At 38.6% G+C, this 17,167-nt stretch overlaps 1 protein-coding gene across 4 annotated transcripts in view; it reads right to left on the bottom strand.

The window, feature by feature from the left end:
* The window catches only part of FAM21 (Family with sequence similarity 21), a 1,354,861-nt gene extending 1,338,211 nt beyond the window's left edge, over window positions 1-16,650 (bottom strand). For all 4 annotated transcript variants that reach the window (XM_090388854.1, XM_090388862.1, XM_090388870.1 and 1 more), the window contains exon 1: window positions 16,476-16,650. In XM_090388854.1, coding sequence (XP_090244980.1) covers window positions 16,476-16,514 — 39 coding nt within the window. In that variant the 5' untranslated portion in view covers window positions 16,515-16,650. The remainder of the gene's footprint in view (window positions 1-16,475) is intronic.
* Window positions 16,651-17,167: the final 517 nt, after the last annotated feature.

Raw genomic sequence — 17,167 nt, 5'->3', positions numbered from 1 at the left:
GCTCGAAAGTTTTTTCATTAAATAATCTTGCGAAATTTCAATATCATTAATTACATATTTTTTAACTTCGCTCCCACAATTTCCCATTGCCACAAAAGGTTTTTCATTTGTAAATATCAATGCAAAATAACTGTTGAGTTCATCTGCAATGGCAGCTGGTGTATTTAATACTATCCCCTTTCCCTTACGTAAAGGTCCGATCTGGTTTGTCCTGCTCTTCTTGGCATTTATATATGTGAAGAATTCTTTATCCCTCCTCTTTGCTCTGTTTGCTAGTGATTTCTCATAAACTGCCTTTGCCTGTCGAACCTTTTCTGTGGCTCTATATTACACATCACCTTGTAGCTGTTATAGGCTTCAGTACTTTTTATTGCTCTGTAACCTTTCCATGCCACCCTTTTCTGCTCAAGTAATGTGGCAATTTCACTATTCATCCAACTTGGAACCCTCCTCGTGGAGTATTTTTTTAATGGTATATACGCATTCAAGGCATCTGTGATTAATGTTTTAAAAGCGTACCACAGTTCAAATGTATTCATTTTCTGCACGATATCTACCCAGTTAATAGAGGCCATGTAGTACCTTAAGGCATCGTAGTTTCCTTTTCTGAAATTAAAACCCATTCCTTTGCCTTTTACTTCTGCTACCTCTCTCATCATTATCCACCATAGAACTCCGTGATCACTTCCTGCTACTGGTTCCTCTACTGTCAGCCCTGTTATGTCATCTGATTCATGTGTGATGATGAGGTCTAGGATATTCTTTTCTCTAGTATTTTCCCTGACATGTTGTAGGAAACAACATCCACTAAATCCACAAAAGTCTAGCTAGTTTGTTACAGACCAATCTAGAAGTTCCAGTAAATATCTGGAAAGTTAAAATCCTGCTTTTTATAAGACAAACTGATTTTCTGGCTTAATCTATTCCCTATCTAGTTATTTGTTATAGTCATCACAATAGTTAGGCCTATTACTCACTTTTTCTTTTCCACTACTTACATCACACCAAACTGATTAAACATTACACTAGCCACCAATCTGCAGGGCTCGTGGGGTAGAATTTTTTGTGCATGCTAACAGGAACGACTGCTTCTACAGGGATGGGATACACTTAAATAGAATGCAAGAATATTTGCTGATGCTATGGATGCAGTGTTAGGTGAGTCAGAAAACTGCTAGCTTGGGGGGGGGGGGGGTATTCACAGAAAAAAAGATTAACAGTAGCTGCAGACAGAGGCGAAAGTGATTCTTGCACTTCTATTGTAATCAGCAGCAGCTTAGAGAGCAAGTTGCTGGGAATTTCAGGAGCTGCTGGGAGTCATCATGGAATAAGTAAACACATGGGCTGTGTTAGAGTAACTAAGAGTAAGAACAGGTGTATGTATACTTACATGTACACCAATGCTAGAAATACAGTAAATAAATGTGAAGTGCTGATCAAGACATCAAAGGTAGATATTGTTTGGATATCAGAGAGATGGTGACACACATATATAAAAAGGGTAGAATTGGAATTAGGGGAATACAATGTGTACAGAAAAGATAGACAGGATAGGAAGGGAGGAGGGGGATATAGAATAGAATCTTTAATTGCAGCAATGATAGACACACAATTAGTCCCGTCACGGCATGGTGGTGCCAGGGGTTTATTAGTTAGTTAGTTAGTTAGTTTAGAAATACAAAATCTAAGGAAGTGGATCAGGTTGACATGGGTGGACAGTGCAATGTTGAGTCTGTTTGGTGTGACATAAATACTGGGAAAGGGAAAATAAGAGTAGGAGTGTGTTATAAGTCTAATGACTCTGATGAGTACAACAAACAGCAGCAGTGCAGAAAAATAGAATGGGCCAGTAAATCAGAATGTCTTGTAATGGAGGATTTTACCATTCCAGATATAGACTGGAACTTGTGGGTTGGTCACTTGCCTGCTAGCAAGACTTTTTTGGATTTATTGAAGGATTTTTTTCTACAGCAACATGTTCAAGGGGCAACCAGATGGTGTAATACTCATGATCTGATTATCAGCAGTGATGACTCATGCATTAGGAATTTGCAGATAAAGGAACTACTAGGTGACAGTGATCACAGTCACTGATGTGGGATTTACTGAAAGATGCAACTACAATCAAGGGTAAAGGGAAGGGTTTTTGTTTTCGTAAAGGTGACTACAGTGGTCTCAGGCAGTTTTTAAATTCTATACAGTGGGATCAACTGATGATGTTAAAGACAGTGAATTCTAAAGCCTTCAAGGAATTAATCTTGGAAGTTACTAGGCTTTTCATATCAACTAAGAAATACAGGTGCAGGCAGATATGAAGTTTTCTGAGAAGTGCAGACGGTCTGCAAGAGTAGTTCATAGTGTCTTGTCAACGATATACAGGAATTTTTCTAGCAGGGATAAGGAAGCGATTATCCCCTTGTATAAGGCAATGGCCAGGCCACCCATTCAGTCCTGTATACAGGTCCGGAGGCCTCATTTTAAGAAGGATGTAGAGCACAAGATTAGTGAATGGAACAAAGGGTTGCTCTTAGAAAGAAAGGCTTAAGTTTTGCAAATTACAGCGAGGGGTATAAAGATTTGAACGGTTTGAGCATGCTCAATACTGATGGAATTCTTTCTCTTGCTCAGAATAATCACCTGAGAGGGCATTAATTTGAATAGAGGAAGGACAGTTGTAGGATAGAGGTGCAGAAGTTTGTCCTAAGCCAGCAGGTGGTTGATTTCCTGAAAAAGGCCTCTGAGGTTGGGCAAATTCATATTTTAACAATAAATACTCATACGCCTATTTTTTAACAATAAATACACTCATACTTTAACAATAAATAGACTCATAAATATCCGCCATTGTTACGGGAAAATTAATCAGTAAAATCTATTAATCTTGTCGAACTTCATTGGCAATTAAATTGTACTTTTAACTATACATATAACCATTTAGGTTACGTAACATAAATAATTAGTAAAAACAAATAATTAATACATAACTTGATACGAAAGTTATATAAAGGGATTTCGTAGATAACACTCGTTACTGAAACGTAAATATTTCGTAGATAACACTCATTACTGAAACGTAACTATTTCGTAGATAACATTCGTTACTGAAACATAAATATTTCGTAGATAATACTCGTTACTGAAACATAAATATAGCGTTATAACTGTGCTTGGATACAAGTTTAGGATTTAATTTTGTACAGAAATTGAAATTTTATTGAAAGTAAATCTAAATCATGACTCAAACCAGAGCAGCAAAGCAAAGGGCTCAAGCTAATGGGAATGCTGTGGCCCAGGGGAGAACTGAGGGGGGCAGTTGTCCTCTGAATCACAGCCTTTTAAGATGCACTATTTGCTTGATGTTTGCGGAGCAGTCAAGTATAGGACATGATACTGCCATGGGGGATGTCTTTGTATGTGTGCGATGCAAGGAGTGTAAGGAGATAAGGCGACAACTCAGCGTTGTTATGGGCCTATATGAGAGCTTGAAGGACAGGGTGGATGCCCTCGAAGGATTACAAGTGAGGGGCCCATCAAGCTCTCTGCTGCCCACACCAATGCCAGAGCTTGCACTTGGTCATCGCGCAACACAGCGGCAACCCCCAAGGCAGAATGCGCTGGTCCCAAAGGAACTAGTAGTTGTTGGTGACTATTGTCAGGGAAACGAGAAACATGCTTTGTAAAAAGGATAGGTGGAACAGGACCAGGGTATGTCTGCCAGGGGCAAAAGTTGATGACGTTGTAGAGCGGATATCATCTTTTAATGGCACAAAAGGTGATATAGTTGTACACGTTGGCACCAATGATATTAGGAGTAGGAGACCAGCGGAATTACTTGACAAGTACAGGTCCCTGATGAAAAAAAGCCGTGAATTAGGGTTGAAATTGAAAGTGTCTGCAATTCAGCCCAGACACGATAGGAGGGAGTATATGATGAGAGCCCTGTCAATCAATTCGGCCCTGGAAAGATTGTGCAGGGCTCAAGGGGTAGAATTTTTTTCAGCCTGGTCTGTACTTGTTAACAGGAGAGACTGCTTCTACAGGGATAGGATACACTTAAATAGAAAGGGTGCAAGAATGTTTGCTGATGCTATCGAGGCAGTGTTAGGTGGGTCGGAAAACTGCTAGATTGGGGGGATACAAGGACTAATAGATTAACAGTAGCCACTGGCAGAGGTGAAAGTGATTCTTGCACTGCTTCTATTGGAATGAGCCGCAGCCTGGAAAATAAGATGCAGGATATTTCAGAGACTGCTGGGAATCATTGGGGTACAAGTAAACACATGGGTTGTGTTAGGGTAGCTAAGAAAAAGAACAGGTGCATGTATACTTGTGTGTACACCAATGCTAGGAGTTTAGTAAATAAATTTGATGAATTTGAGGTATTGCTCAAAACATCAAAGGCAGATATTGTGGGGATTTCAGAGACGTGGTGTCACACAGATATAAGGAATGCAGAACTGGAATTTGGGGAGTACAATGTCTACAGAAAGGATAGACACGATAGGAAGGGAGGAGGGGTTATGCTATTAGTTAAAAAACACATAAAATCCAAGGAAGTGAAGCCAGTCGAAATCGCTGGACAGTGCAGTGTCGAGTCAGTTTGGTGTGACATAAGCATTGGGAGATCAAAATTGAGAGTAGGAGTGTGCTATAGGCCTAATGACTCTGATGAGTATAATAAGAAACTGTTCGGAGAAATAGAGTGGGGCAGTAAATCAGAGTCTTATAATGGGGGATTTTAATTTCCCAGATATTGACTGGAATTTGGGGGCTGGTCACTCACACAGTAGCAACGCTTTTGTGGATTTATTGGATGATTGTTTTCTACATCAGCATGTTCGGGAGGCAACTAGAGGGAGTAATACTCTTGATTTGATTATCAGTAGTGATTCTTCATGCATTAAGAATCTGCAGATAAATGAACCACTTGGTGGCAGTGACCACAGTGTGCTGAAGTGGGAGTTACTCAAAGAGGTAACTACCATTAGGGGTAAAGGGAAGGGGTATTGCTTTCGTAAAGGCGACTACAATGGACTGGGACAGTATTTAAATTCTATACAGTGGGATCAACTGATGATATTGCCAACAGCAAATTCAAAATGGGAAGCATTCAAAGAACTTATCTTGGAAGCTACTAGGCTTTACATACCAACTAAGAAATACTGTTCAAGGTTTTGGCCTAAATGGATGTCAGATGAACTGATGAGGCATATGGCAGAAAAGAAAAATGCATGGGATACATACAAATTAACACGTGAGACAGACGCCTATGATAGATACAAGTTGATCTGTAACCAAGTTACAAAGGAGGTTAGGCAGGCGAAGGCAGATTACGAGAGATCCTTGGCAAGGGATGAGAAGAAAAACAGCAAAGAGTTCTTTACTTATGTAAACTCTAGAAGGAAGGGGATGAATCAGATTAGTCCACTTGAGATCGATGGGTCAACTGTTGATGACCCTGCTCAGGTAGCTAACAAACTAAATGAATATTTTGCATCAACATTCACACATGAGGAGTTATTCAGCGAGGGGAATGCCAGAGGTGTATTCAACTCTAGCAGTAAGCTAGAGAATCTTGTAATAACTGAGAGCAAAGTGGAGGAGAAATTGTTGAAGATAAACACAAGAAAGGCACCTGGGGTGGATGGGATCTATCCAGTTATATTAAAGGAGGCAGCAAAGGAAGTAAGCAAACCCTTAGCCATAATTATGAGAGCTTCCTTGGACTCAGGGGAGGTACCCATGGACTGGAGATATGCAAATGTGACCCCAATTCACAAAGGGGGATCAAAGGCTGACACAAGTAATTATAGACCTGTGAGTTTAACTTCTGTTCCTGGAAAATTAATGGAGGCACTGGTTAAAGAAGCACTGCAGGATCATCTAGACAAGACTTCAGTTATAGCTAGGACACAGCATGGTTTTGTTAAGGGTAAGTCTTGCCTGACCAATTTGATTGGATACTATGATGCAGTCACAAAAGAACTGGATGCAGGGAATAACTTTGATATAATATACTTGGATCTTAGAAAGGCTTTTGATACTGTTGCACATGGAAGATTGCTGCACAAATTGGAGCAGTGTGGCATTGGAGGCAAATTGCTGCTAGGGATAAAGGGGTGGTTGAGGGGGAGAAGACAGAGTGGTAATCAATGGACACTGCTCATCGTGGACTAATGTTATTAGTGGAGTCCCTCAGGGTTCAGTATTGGGTCCTTTGTTTTCTGTATTTATAAATGATATTGATGATGGTATATCAGGCTTAATGTCCAAGTTTGCAGACGATACGAAGGTTGGCAGGGTTGTCAAGGACACTACTGACACTATGCTGCTGCAACAGGATTTGGAAAGGTTGAGCAGATGGGCTTCGAGGTGGCAAATGAAGTTTAACATTGACAAATGTAAAGTACTACATATGGGAAACAGCAACCCCAGAGCAACGTATCAACTCTGTGGTACTACACTGACAGTGGTAGAGAATGAAAGGGACCTGGGGGTGGTTGTGCAGGCAGATATGAAGTTCTCTGAGCAGTGCAGACAGGCTGCAAGAGTAGCTCTTGGTGTATTGTCAATGATATATAGGAATTTTTCTAGCAGGGATAAGGAGGTGATTATTCCCTTGTATAAGGCAATGGTCAGGCTACACCTAGAGTACTGTATACAGGCCTGGAGGCCTCATTTCAAGAAGGATGTAGAGCTGCTGGAACGAGTACAGAGAAGGGCAACAAGATTAGTGAATGGAACAAAGGGGTGCTCTTACGAAGAAAGGCTTAAGTTTTGCAAATTACAGTGTCTGGAAACTAGGCACCAGCGAGGTGATCTGATAGAGGTGTACAAAGCCTTGAATGGTTTGAGCATGCCCAATGCTGATGGGATTCTTCCTCTTGCTCAGAATAATCTCCTGAGAGGGCATAAATTCAAATTGAGGAAAGACAGATGTAGGATAGATGTGCGGAAATTTGCCTTTAGCCAGCGGGTGGTTGGTAGGTGGAACAGACTTCCATCCCTTGTCGTGGAAGTTGATAGCCTAAATAAGTTTAAGGCTCAGCTGGACAGGTATTTCGAACGAACAGAGGGGTGAAGTGGAAGTGGTTATTTTTATTTATTTATGTTACTTTTTTTTTTTGGCTGATGCTGCATAAGCTTGCTTTCTTGCATCAAATGCCTCTACTAATGCTAATGCTAATACACCAACCATGAAAATATAAGTATTTTACTGTAACTAAAATATTTACAAATAAAATAAATATTTACAAAAACTGCTATTATATTAAATTAAGTACATTAAATTGGTACACCAAGGTGTTATGTATAAACAGGTTCACGGTACAGCCATGGAATCTCCCATTAGTGCCATCGTAGCCAATTTGGCCATGGAGGAGTTAGAGGATAGGGTTTTTAGTGGATGTCAGTTTCCCATAAATAAATGGAAAAGGTATGTTGATGATACCTTCACCATGGTCCAGAAGGGGAGAGAGGATGATGCACTCCATTGGCATAATAGCTTCTCCCAATTTATACAATTTACCTCAGAGGTGGAGACAGGAGGTACCCTTCCATTCTTGGATGTACTGGTCTCTAGGATAGGCCCTAGGCTTAAAACTTCAGTGTTTAAAAAACCCATGTGCAGAGGCCAGTACACCCATTATAGTTCAGCACAAGCTGGGCAGCATAAGAATAGTGTAGTGAAGGCTCTACTAGATAGAGCAGGGTCACACTGCATTACCTCTGAGGACAAAGAATGTGAAATTAGACGAATCACAGCAGACCTTAGAAAATGCGGATACCCCCAGAGGATCACAAGCAGATTTAGTAGAGGAATAGAATCCAACCGTCAGGAACCATTTGTTCCTGTGGCTACCACATACATTCCTTACTGTCCGGGCCTTACTGAGCATCTTGCTAGAGTTTTGCGGGGTTATAAAACACGCTGTGTGCAGCTTCCCGGGCGGAGGTTGCACAGTGTTGTCTCAGGTAAAAGACCCAATAGCAAAGGACCAGAGTAGTGGAGTAGTATACAGGATAAAATGCCCGGATTTTGGGGAATGTTATATGGGTGACTCTAAAACGACGGCTCAAAGATCGTCTGGGGGAACATGCAAATGCTATAAAAACCGCTAATTACAATAAGTCTGCTGTGGCCGAACATTTTTGGGAGAAGCAGCATCAAATCTCCCCAGAGGATGCGGTTATTGTGGATCGAGTGCATGGGTTCTGGAACCGTAAATGGCTCGAGAGCCTATGAGTCTGTTCATCCGACCACAATATTATGAATAGGGACAGAGGTATGCGTATGCATCCTCTGTTTGAAACTATCATCCTAAGTACGGATGAACGGTTTTGCTTGACACGTTCCCGAGCTGTTTCCGCTTCCAGTTCAGACCATGCATCGACTGAACCACGTGTATAAGTATCGTGAGCCTGTTATATAAGGACATGCTGCAGGAAGATTTGTTACTGCTGAGGAAGGAAGCCGATGCTTCCGAAAGCTCCAGATTTTTATCGTTTTTAATCCGGTTTATTTTAGTGTACTTTATCACAAGGATTTCATCATAGTTTTAATGTTTTTTACAATGTACATAATTTAATTTAATATAATAGCAGTTTTTGTATATATTTATATTATTTTAATTGTAAATATTTTAGTTACAGTAAAATACTTATATTTTCATGGTTGGTGTAAGAGTCTATTTATTGCTAAAAAAAAGGTGGTTGATTGCTGGAACAAACTTCCATCCATCGTTGTAGTAGTCGATAGCTTAAATAGATTCAAGGCAGAACTAGACAAACATTTGAAACGAGTGGATGAGTGAAATGAGAAGGTTTTTTTATTTTTTGGCTGATGCTATATAAGCAGGGCAGCCGCAAGTGGGTAAGTGAGGTAGGCATTGCTTATGGGCAGCAGTTCAGGAGGACCCCAAAATGAACTTCTCTGTTTAATGAACTTCTTTACAGCAAAATTTTCTATTTGATGATATTTTTTGAAATCCTCTTGGTAATTAAATTTAAAATAGTTTCCTTAGAACGAAAAAAATTTCCATATAACGAACGAAAATCATAGATTATGTGAGACTTAACTGGGAATGCATTGTTCACACCTCTCGTCTTCAGGCAATTGAGGAAATTAGTTTGGTTTTACTCGTTAACCTCTTAATTCGTTAGGTTAACATGCTTTGGCTCTTAATTCGTGCTACTAAGCACGAATTAAGAGCCAAACCATATTACTGGGGGATGTCATGAGCTATCACAATATGTCAAAGTTGAAATGAAGAAAAAGAAACAGGAAAACAGTATTTTTTAAACGGCTGACAAAAATTTATGATCTATACTGTACTAGACAATTTCATGTGGATTAACAATGAGAATTACTATGCACATCAACAGAAATGCTTCTCTTCTTTCTTTCTTTTTCTTGTTCTGGGGGCTGCTGCCCCCACACTCTGCTAATATAAAAAGAATCTGTATGATACTAGCAACTCATACAATTATTGCAAAACACATCAAATCGTCAAGAAACAACTTGAAAACAAACATAAAAAAAAACCTCAACTCATCAGTCCTCGCATGCCAGCTTCATTAAACATCCACACAGAAAACACTTGTATTCAGAAACTATCAGATTCACACTCACACTATTCAATTACGCTCTTACATCCATCTTTTTGCAAATAGAATAATATTAGCATTAGAAAGGGCACATGATGCAAGAAAGCAAGCTTATATAGCATCAGCCAAAAAAAAAAAAAAAAACACGCCCTCTTTTCATTTCACTCATCCACCCACTCCAAATTTTTGTCTAGTTCCGTCTTGAATCTGTTTAAGCTATCAACTTCTACAACAACAGATGGAAGTTTGTTCCAGCAATTAACCACCCGCTGGCTAAAGGCAAACTTTCGCACATCTATCCTACAACTGTGTTTCCTCAATTTGAATTTATGGCCTCTCAGGCGATTATTTTGAGCAAGAGGAAGAATCCCATCAGCATTGAGCATGCTCAAACCATTCAAGGCTTTATACACCTCAATCAGATAACCTCACAAGTAACTAGTCTCAGGACACAGTAATTTGCAAACCTTAGGCCTTTCTTCGTAAGGGCAACCCTTTGTTACATTCACTAATCTTGTTGCCCCTTCTCTGTACTCATTCCAACAGCTCTACATCCTTCTTAAAATGAGGCCTCCAGACCTGTATACAGTATACAAGGTGTGGCCTGACCATTGCCTTATGGTCACTTCTTTATCCTTATTGCACTTCCTTATCCCTGCTAGAAAAATTCCTGCTAGAAAAAACATCTGGTGAGTATGGGCTTGGCACCCAGGGTCCTGAGCTGGATATCGTCATTCTTCTCTTTCTTGGTGATTTCCTTCTATCTATCTATCTATCTATCTATCTATCTATCTATCTATCTATCTCTCTGTCAGGGTAACAGAATTTTTTTTTGGCTGGTGCAGCATAAACCTCAGGCTTCCTTGCACCATATGCCTAATAATAATAATATCATTAACAAGACACCATGAGCTACTCTTGCAGACTGTCTGCACTACTCAGAAAACTTCATATCTGCCATACAAAATAACCGCAAGTCCTTTTCACTCTCTACCTCTGTCAGTGTAGTACCACACAGTTAATACGTTACTCTGGGTTTACTGCTTCCCATATGTAGTACTTTACATTTGTCAATGATAAAGTTCAGTTGCCACCTCTTAGCCCATCTACTCAACTTTTCTAGATCCTGTTGCAGCAGCATACTGTCATTAGTGTCATTAACAACCTTTGCATAGTCTGCAAACTTGGACATTAAGCATGATATACCATCATCAATATCATTAATGAATACAGAAAACAACAATGGACCGAACACTGAACCCTCAAGGACACCACTAATAACATTAGTCCACGAAGAGCAGTGTCCATTGATTACCACTCTGTCTTCTCCCACTCAACCATCCCTTAATCAATAGCAGCAATTTGCCTCCAATGCCACACTGCTTCAATTTGTGCAGCAGTCTTCCATGTGCAACAGTATCAAAAGCCTTTCTAATATCCAAAGAATAATATATGATATTATTCTTTGCATCTGGTCCCTTTGTGACTACATCATAGTATCCAATCAAATTGGCCAGACAAGACTTCCCCTTAACAAACCCATGATGTGTCCGAACTATAAATCAAGTCTCGTCTAGATATTCTGCAATGCTTCTTTGACCAGTGCCTCCATTAATTTCTTTGGAACAGAAGTTAAACTAACAGGTCTGTAATTACCTGTCTCCCTTTGATCCGGCTTTGTGGATTGTGGTCACATTTGAATATTTCCATTCCATGCATACCTCCCCTGAGTCCAAGGAAGCTGTCATAATTATGGCTAAGGGTTTGGTTACTTCCTTTGCTGCCTCCTTTAATATAACTGGATAGATTCCATCCACCCCAGGTGCCTTTCTTATGTTTATCTTCAACAATTTCTCCTCCACTTTACTCTCAGTTATTACAAGATTATCTAGCTTACTGCCAGAGTTTAATACACCTCTGGCATTCCCCTCCCTTAATAACTCCTCATGTGTGAATGTAGATGCAAAATATTCATTTAGTTTGTTATCTACCTAAGCAGGATCATCAACAGTTGAAACACTCATATGAAGTGGACCAATCTGCTTCATCTCCTTCCTTCTAGAGTTTACATAAGAAAACCTCAACATATCAGTTTTTCTGTTTTTCTTTGCATCTTTGCCAAAGTTTTCTCGTAATTTGCCTTTGCCTTCCTAACCTCCATTGTGATTTGATTACAGACAAGCTTATATCTGCCATAGGCTTATGTGTCACCTGTTAATTTATATGCATCCCATACATTTTTCTTCTCTGCCAAAAGCCTCATTAATTCATCTCACATCCATTTAGGCCTGAACCTTGAACAGTATTTCTTAGATAGAATGAAAAGCCTAGTAGCTTCCAAGATTCAGTCCCTGAAGGCATTTAGAATTCAAATTTGGTAACATTATCAGTTGATCCCACAGTACAGAATATAAAAACTGTCTTAGACCACTGCAGTCACCTTTACAAAAGAAAAAGCCCTTCCTTTAGCCTTGTGATCACTGCCACCCAGTGGTTCCTTTATCTGCAAATTCTTAATGCATGAATAATCACTGCTGATAATCAGATCACAAGTATTACTCACTCTGGTTGCCTCTCAAACATGCTGCTTTAGAAAACAGTCATCCAATAAATTCAAAAAAGCCTTGCTGGTGTGCAAGTGACCAACTCCCAAGTTCCAGTCCATATCAGGAAAGTTAAAATCCCTCATTGTAAAACATTCTAATTTACTGGCCCACTACTTCTCTGCACAATTGCTCATTATACTCATCAGTTTCATCAGGCTTATAACACACACCAACCCTCATTTTTCCTTTCACAGTGCTTATGTCACACCAACAGACTGAACATTGCATTGTCCACCACCATCAATGGATGCACTTCCTTTGATCTTATGTGTTTCTTAACTAACAGCATAATCCCTCCTTCCTTCTTTCCTGTCTATCCTTTCTGTACACATTCTACTCCCCAAATTCCAATTCTGCAATGCTTATATCTGTGTGACACCACATCTCTGATATCCCAACAATATTTCCCTTTGATGTCTTGACTAGCACTTCAAGCTCATTAAATTTATTAACTATACTCCTAGCATTGGTGTACATGCAAGTATACATGCACCTCTCTACTCTTAGTTTCTCTAACACAGCCGTTGTACTTATTTGTTCCACTATGAATCCCAACAGTCTTGGAAATCCCCACTGCCTTGCTTTCCATGCTGCTGCTCATTCTAATAGAATGAAGTGCAAGAATCACTTTTGCCTCTGCCTGCAGCCACTGTTAACCTTTTAGTCTGTGTTTCCACCCAAGCTTGCAGTTTTCCGACCCACTTAACACTGCCTCAATAGCATCAGCGAATATTCTTGCACCCTTTCTATTTAAGTGTACCTCATTCCTGTAGAAGCAGTCTCTCCTGCCAACAAACACAGACCAGGCTGAAAAAAATTCTACCCCTTCAGCCTTGCACAATCTCTCAAGGGCCAAATTGATCGACAAGGCTCTCATCATATACTTCCTCCTATCTTGTCTGGGCAGAATTGCAGTAATTTCCACATTCAACCCTAACTCGCTATGTTTTTTTCAAAGTTGGCTTGTACCTGTTGAGTAAATCTTCAGATCTTTTACTGTTAACCTCATTAGTTCCAACATGTCACCAATATCAACATTGTACAAGGCAATGGTCAGGCCACACCTAGAGTACTGTGGACGGATCTGAAGGCCTCATTTTAGGAAGGATGTAGAGTTGCTAGAACAAGTACAAAGAAGGGCAACAAGAATGGTGAGGGGAACAATGGGGTGCTCTTACCAAGAAAGGCTTAAATTCTGCAAATTGCAGCACCTGGAGAGTAGGCAGCTGTGAGGTGATCTGATTGAAGTGTATAGAGCCTTGAATGAGTTGAGCAAGTTGAATGGTGATGGGATTCTTCCTCTTGCTCAGATAAAGGACCTGAGGGGGGCATAGATTCACTTTGAGGAAAGACAGTTGTAGAATAGATGTGCAGAAATTTGCCTCTAGCCAGCGCATTGTTCATTGGTAGAACAGTCTTCCACCTTTTGTTGTGGACATTGATAGCTTAAATAAATTTAAGGCTGAGCTGGAGAGGCATTTGAATGAATGGAGGGGTGAAATGGGACGTTTTTTTTTTTTTATTTTGGCTGATGTTGCATAAGCTTTCTTTCTTCCACTGTATGCCTCTACTGATACTAATGCTATTTTATCTTTTTAACTCTATTTTACACTTATATATTTATTTAGGTTTGATTTTTATTCCTTCCTTTTGGTCTCTGTCGGGTCAGCTATGATGTATACATTTTGCCCATATACATCATAATAGAAACAGAGACCCTTCTTATTGCAGTGGTTCCTACAGTTTTTGCTGCCAACCCCATGAAGAAGTAGTTAAAGCCCTAGGACTCAGTAATTTAGGTACCACCGTTATTATCACTTTTATTTTTATGTTAATCTAATTTAATTACAACATAGTTTAGGGCTAAAGCCTCAGGTTATGTAAGTGTTAATCTAATGTAAATGTTAGTGCAATTGCATCATTTCGGTACATACCCAACTACTTAAATAGTTATTATTATCATCATTAGCCATATGTTGCAAGGAAGACAGAGGCTTATGCTGCACCACAAAAAAAAAAAAAAAAAAAAAAATCTGATTTACCCTGAGAGAGAGAGAGAACAAGAGTCAGAAGTAGAAGAGAATCATCAAGAAAGAGAAGAATGATGATATCCAGCTCAGGACCCATACTCACCAGATGTGATAACAAGACCCATACTCACCAGATGTGATAATATGGTGCCAAGCCCATACTCACCAGATGTGATAACTTGGGGTTAAAAATTGGCGTCATTAAGTATATCTCATATTGTGGATACCTTCACAATGAGTTACTATGATATTGCACTACCTTGAATAAGTAACACTTCACCATAGCATGTAATTTAATTTCAGGTTATCAGCTTTTACCTTGCTGGCATTCTCAAATTTTTCCATGGTAATTACAATTGACAGGTCAGCACCCCTACCCAATAACACTGAAAATAATCTTTTTTCTATATATATATATATATATAAAATATTGTAGGTAGAACATGTTAACTAGCTTTATGTAAAAATTAAAACTGATGAATATACGGTATACCCTGGGAGCAATATATGTTGTGAAATAAAGGGAATTAATGTGAAATAAAATAAGGGAAAAGTGAAATAAATATGTTGTGAAATGAACAGGAAAATAAAATGATCGTTTTATTTTCCTGTTCATTTCACACCCCTTTATTTCACAACATATATTGCTCCCAGGGTATACCGTATATTCATCAGTTTTAATTTTTACATAAAGCTAGTTAACATGTTCTACCTACAATATTTTATATATACATGTACACATTATGGCTGTAGGGTATTTTTTGCTATAGCAGTGTCCGTGATCCATAAGTAATGTTATTGTAATTCAGACTTATCTAATTTTAAACTTAATTTTCCTCCCATATCATATAGCTTCTCTATATCATTATTCTTGACTATATATATATATATATATATATATATATATATTTAGCAAACACCAAATATATATAATATATATATATATAAATACATATAAATAAAAATATATAAATATATATATATATATTACATGTTTGCCAAATCATTTATACAAGAGCAGGAAGGAAAAAAAATAGGATGTTACTATGGCAGCTCAACCTTTAGGTTGCAATAGAACCATCAGGTTGTAACTATGGTAAGAATATAGATGATCAGAATTTGCAGCCAATACCTGTTGCAAAAAGCTCGAATGCTTGACTACCATTCAGACAAGAAGCAAGTTTTCCTCTCTTAGTTTGTTCAAAATCAAATTTGAATTGCTTAACAATTGTTTCACAGTTGCTGTGAGCATTAGGTTAGACAGAAAAAGTTGTGATATACTGCATTCTTTTGTTGAACAGACTTAGCACATTTTTTGGAAAAAAATTATTTAAATAAGGATGAGATTTTAAGGTGGAATGGAAATAAAAGACTTCACCGTACAAGAATATTGGGAACAGATTTAAAACTGTAAATCAACCAAAGAAAATAGGAACAGAAGTCATACAGATCATCCCATTTTGCATTCTTGTAATGCTAAATATATGAGGCTGAGAATGCAAGAAAGAGACCCCGTAGCAGAAGAGACCATTACGAAGTTGTAGTGTGAACTTATAGGATTCTTGATGAGGAACTATGAGTGTAGGATATGTGGTTAAGAATGACTAGTATCCTGTTAGATAAATGAACGTGTGTGTAAGGTTGGGGGTAATTGGAGAAGTCTCAAACAGCCAGTACTATGTAACAAGAAAACTGAAGCTAGCTGGAGTTCGAACATCACATGACCAATTAAAGTTACCTCACTGTTAGAAAGTCAGATAGGAGACAGTGAACATTCAAAGAAATTAAGTCAAAGAGAATTGGGAAAATGATAGGGGTGACAGATGAAGTTACCAGAATGGGGTGGAGGGATTTTAAGCCAGAGGTGATTGCAAATTATAAATTCTCCAAAATGAAGAATTTTTTATTCATATCCGTTACTTTATTCAAAATGACGAGAGAGGGAGGAGAAGCATGACTGTGCACCCACTTCCCAAAAGAAGCCGCACGACATTTTTATGTTCTCCAATACATTTTCGTTATTTCTACCTGTTACCTATAAGTGAAATTCATCAAGATTTCTGGGCAAACAGCGACCAGAATAAAGACTACGAAAAATGTTACCCCGCAATAATTGTTGTAATTGTAAAAAGTTTATGTGTGTGTACGTTTTTTTTTTTTTTTTTTTTGGTTATTTTTTATTTCTTAAAAAAGAAGAGAGAAACTGCAAATAAATCGCATAATCATAACTTACCATACTAACAGACACAGCTGTCTCTCCCGGCAGAGCCATGCCACACCACGTGATTTTACACACTCTGTGTCCAGGGTGTGTAAAATCATTCTCATTTCGTTTCTTCGAAGATTAATCGCAATGTATATGACCACACTTAGCGCTACCATACATTTAGCACATAACTCCAGCTTTATATATCTTATAAAAGGGCCGAAGCAGACATTTTACAGTAATTTGCACTGGCAAGTTATGCAAGCTTATACGAAAGCGGCAAAAAAAAAAAAAAAAAACCTTCCCATTTCACCTATCCACTGCCTCGAGGAGTTTTCTAGTTCTTTCTTCAATTTATTTAAAGACAGAGGCAACCAGTCCCGAGTACACTGACTCATGGAATAACGTTCAAGGGGAGCTGCTAAAAAGCTGAAAATTACATACACATATGATGAAATCTTCAAAATATGTCATATTTTTCTGAATATGAGCATGTTGTTGTTGTTGTTGTTGTGTTTTTTTTTTTTTTTTTTTTTTGGCGCAAGGGCTACTATGACCAAAATAAGCCTGTCCCTGTAGGGAGAGACTGTACCAATTAATAAAAAGAGTGTATAAGAGCATATATATGTTAATCTGTTTTAGACAGTGTAAAAACTCAGATAAACTGGAGTTCTGCCCTGTAATAGATCTAAGTTGAAGAAACTCGTTTAATTTAGAGA

This window comes from Mastigoproctus giganteus, chromosome 2 (assembly GCF_048544385.1).
Source record: "Mastigoproctus giganteus isolate SK-2022 chromosome 2, ASM4854438v1, whole genome shotgun sequence".
Taxonomy (NCBI): Eukaryota; Metazoa; Arthropoda; class Arachnida; order Uropygi; family Thelyphonidae; genus Mastigoproctus; species Mastigoproctus giganteus.
Note: the sequence above shows the minus strand (reverse complement) of the source record. Positions and strands in the feature narration are given on the sequence as shown.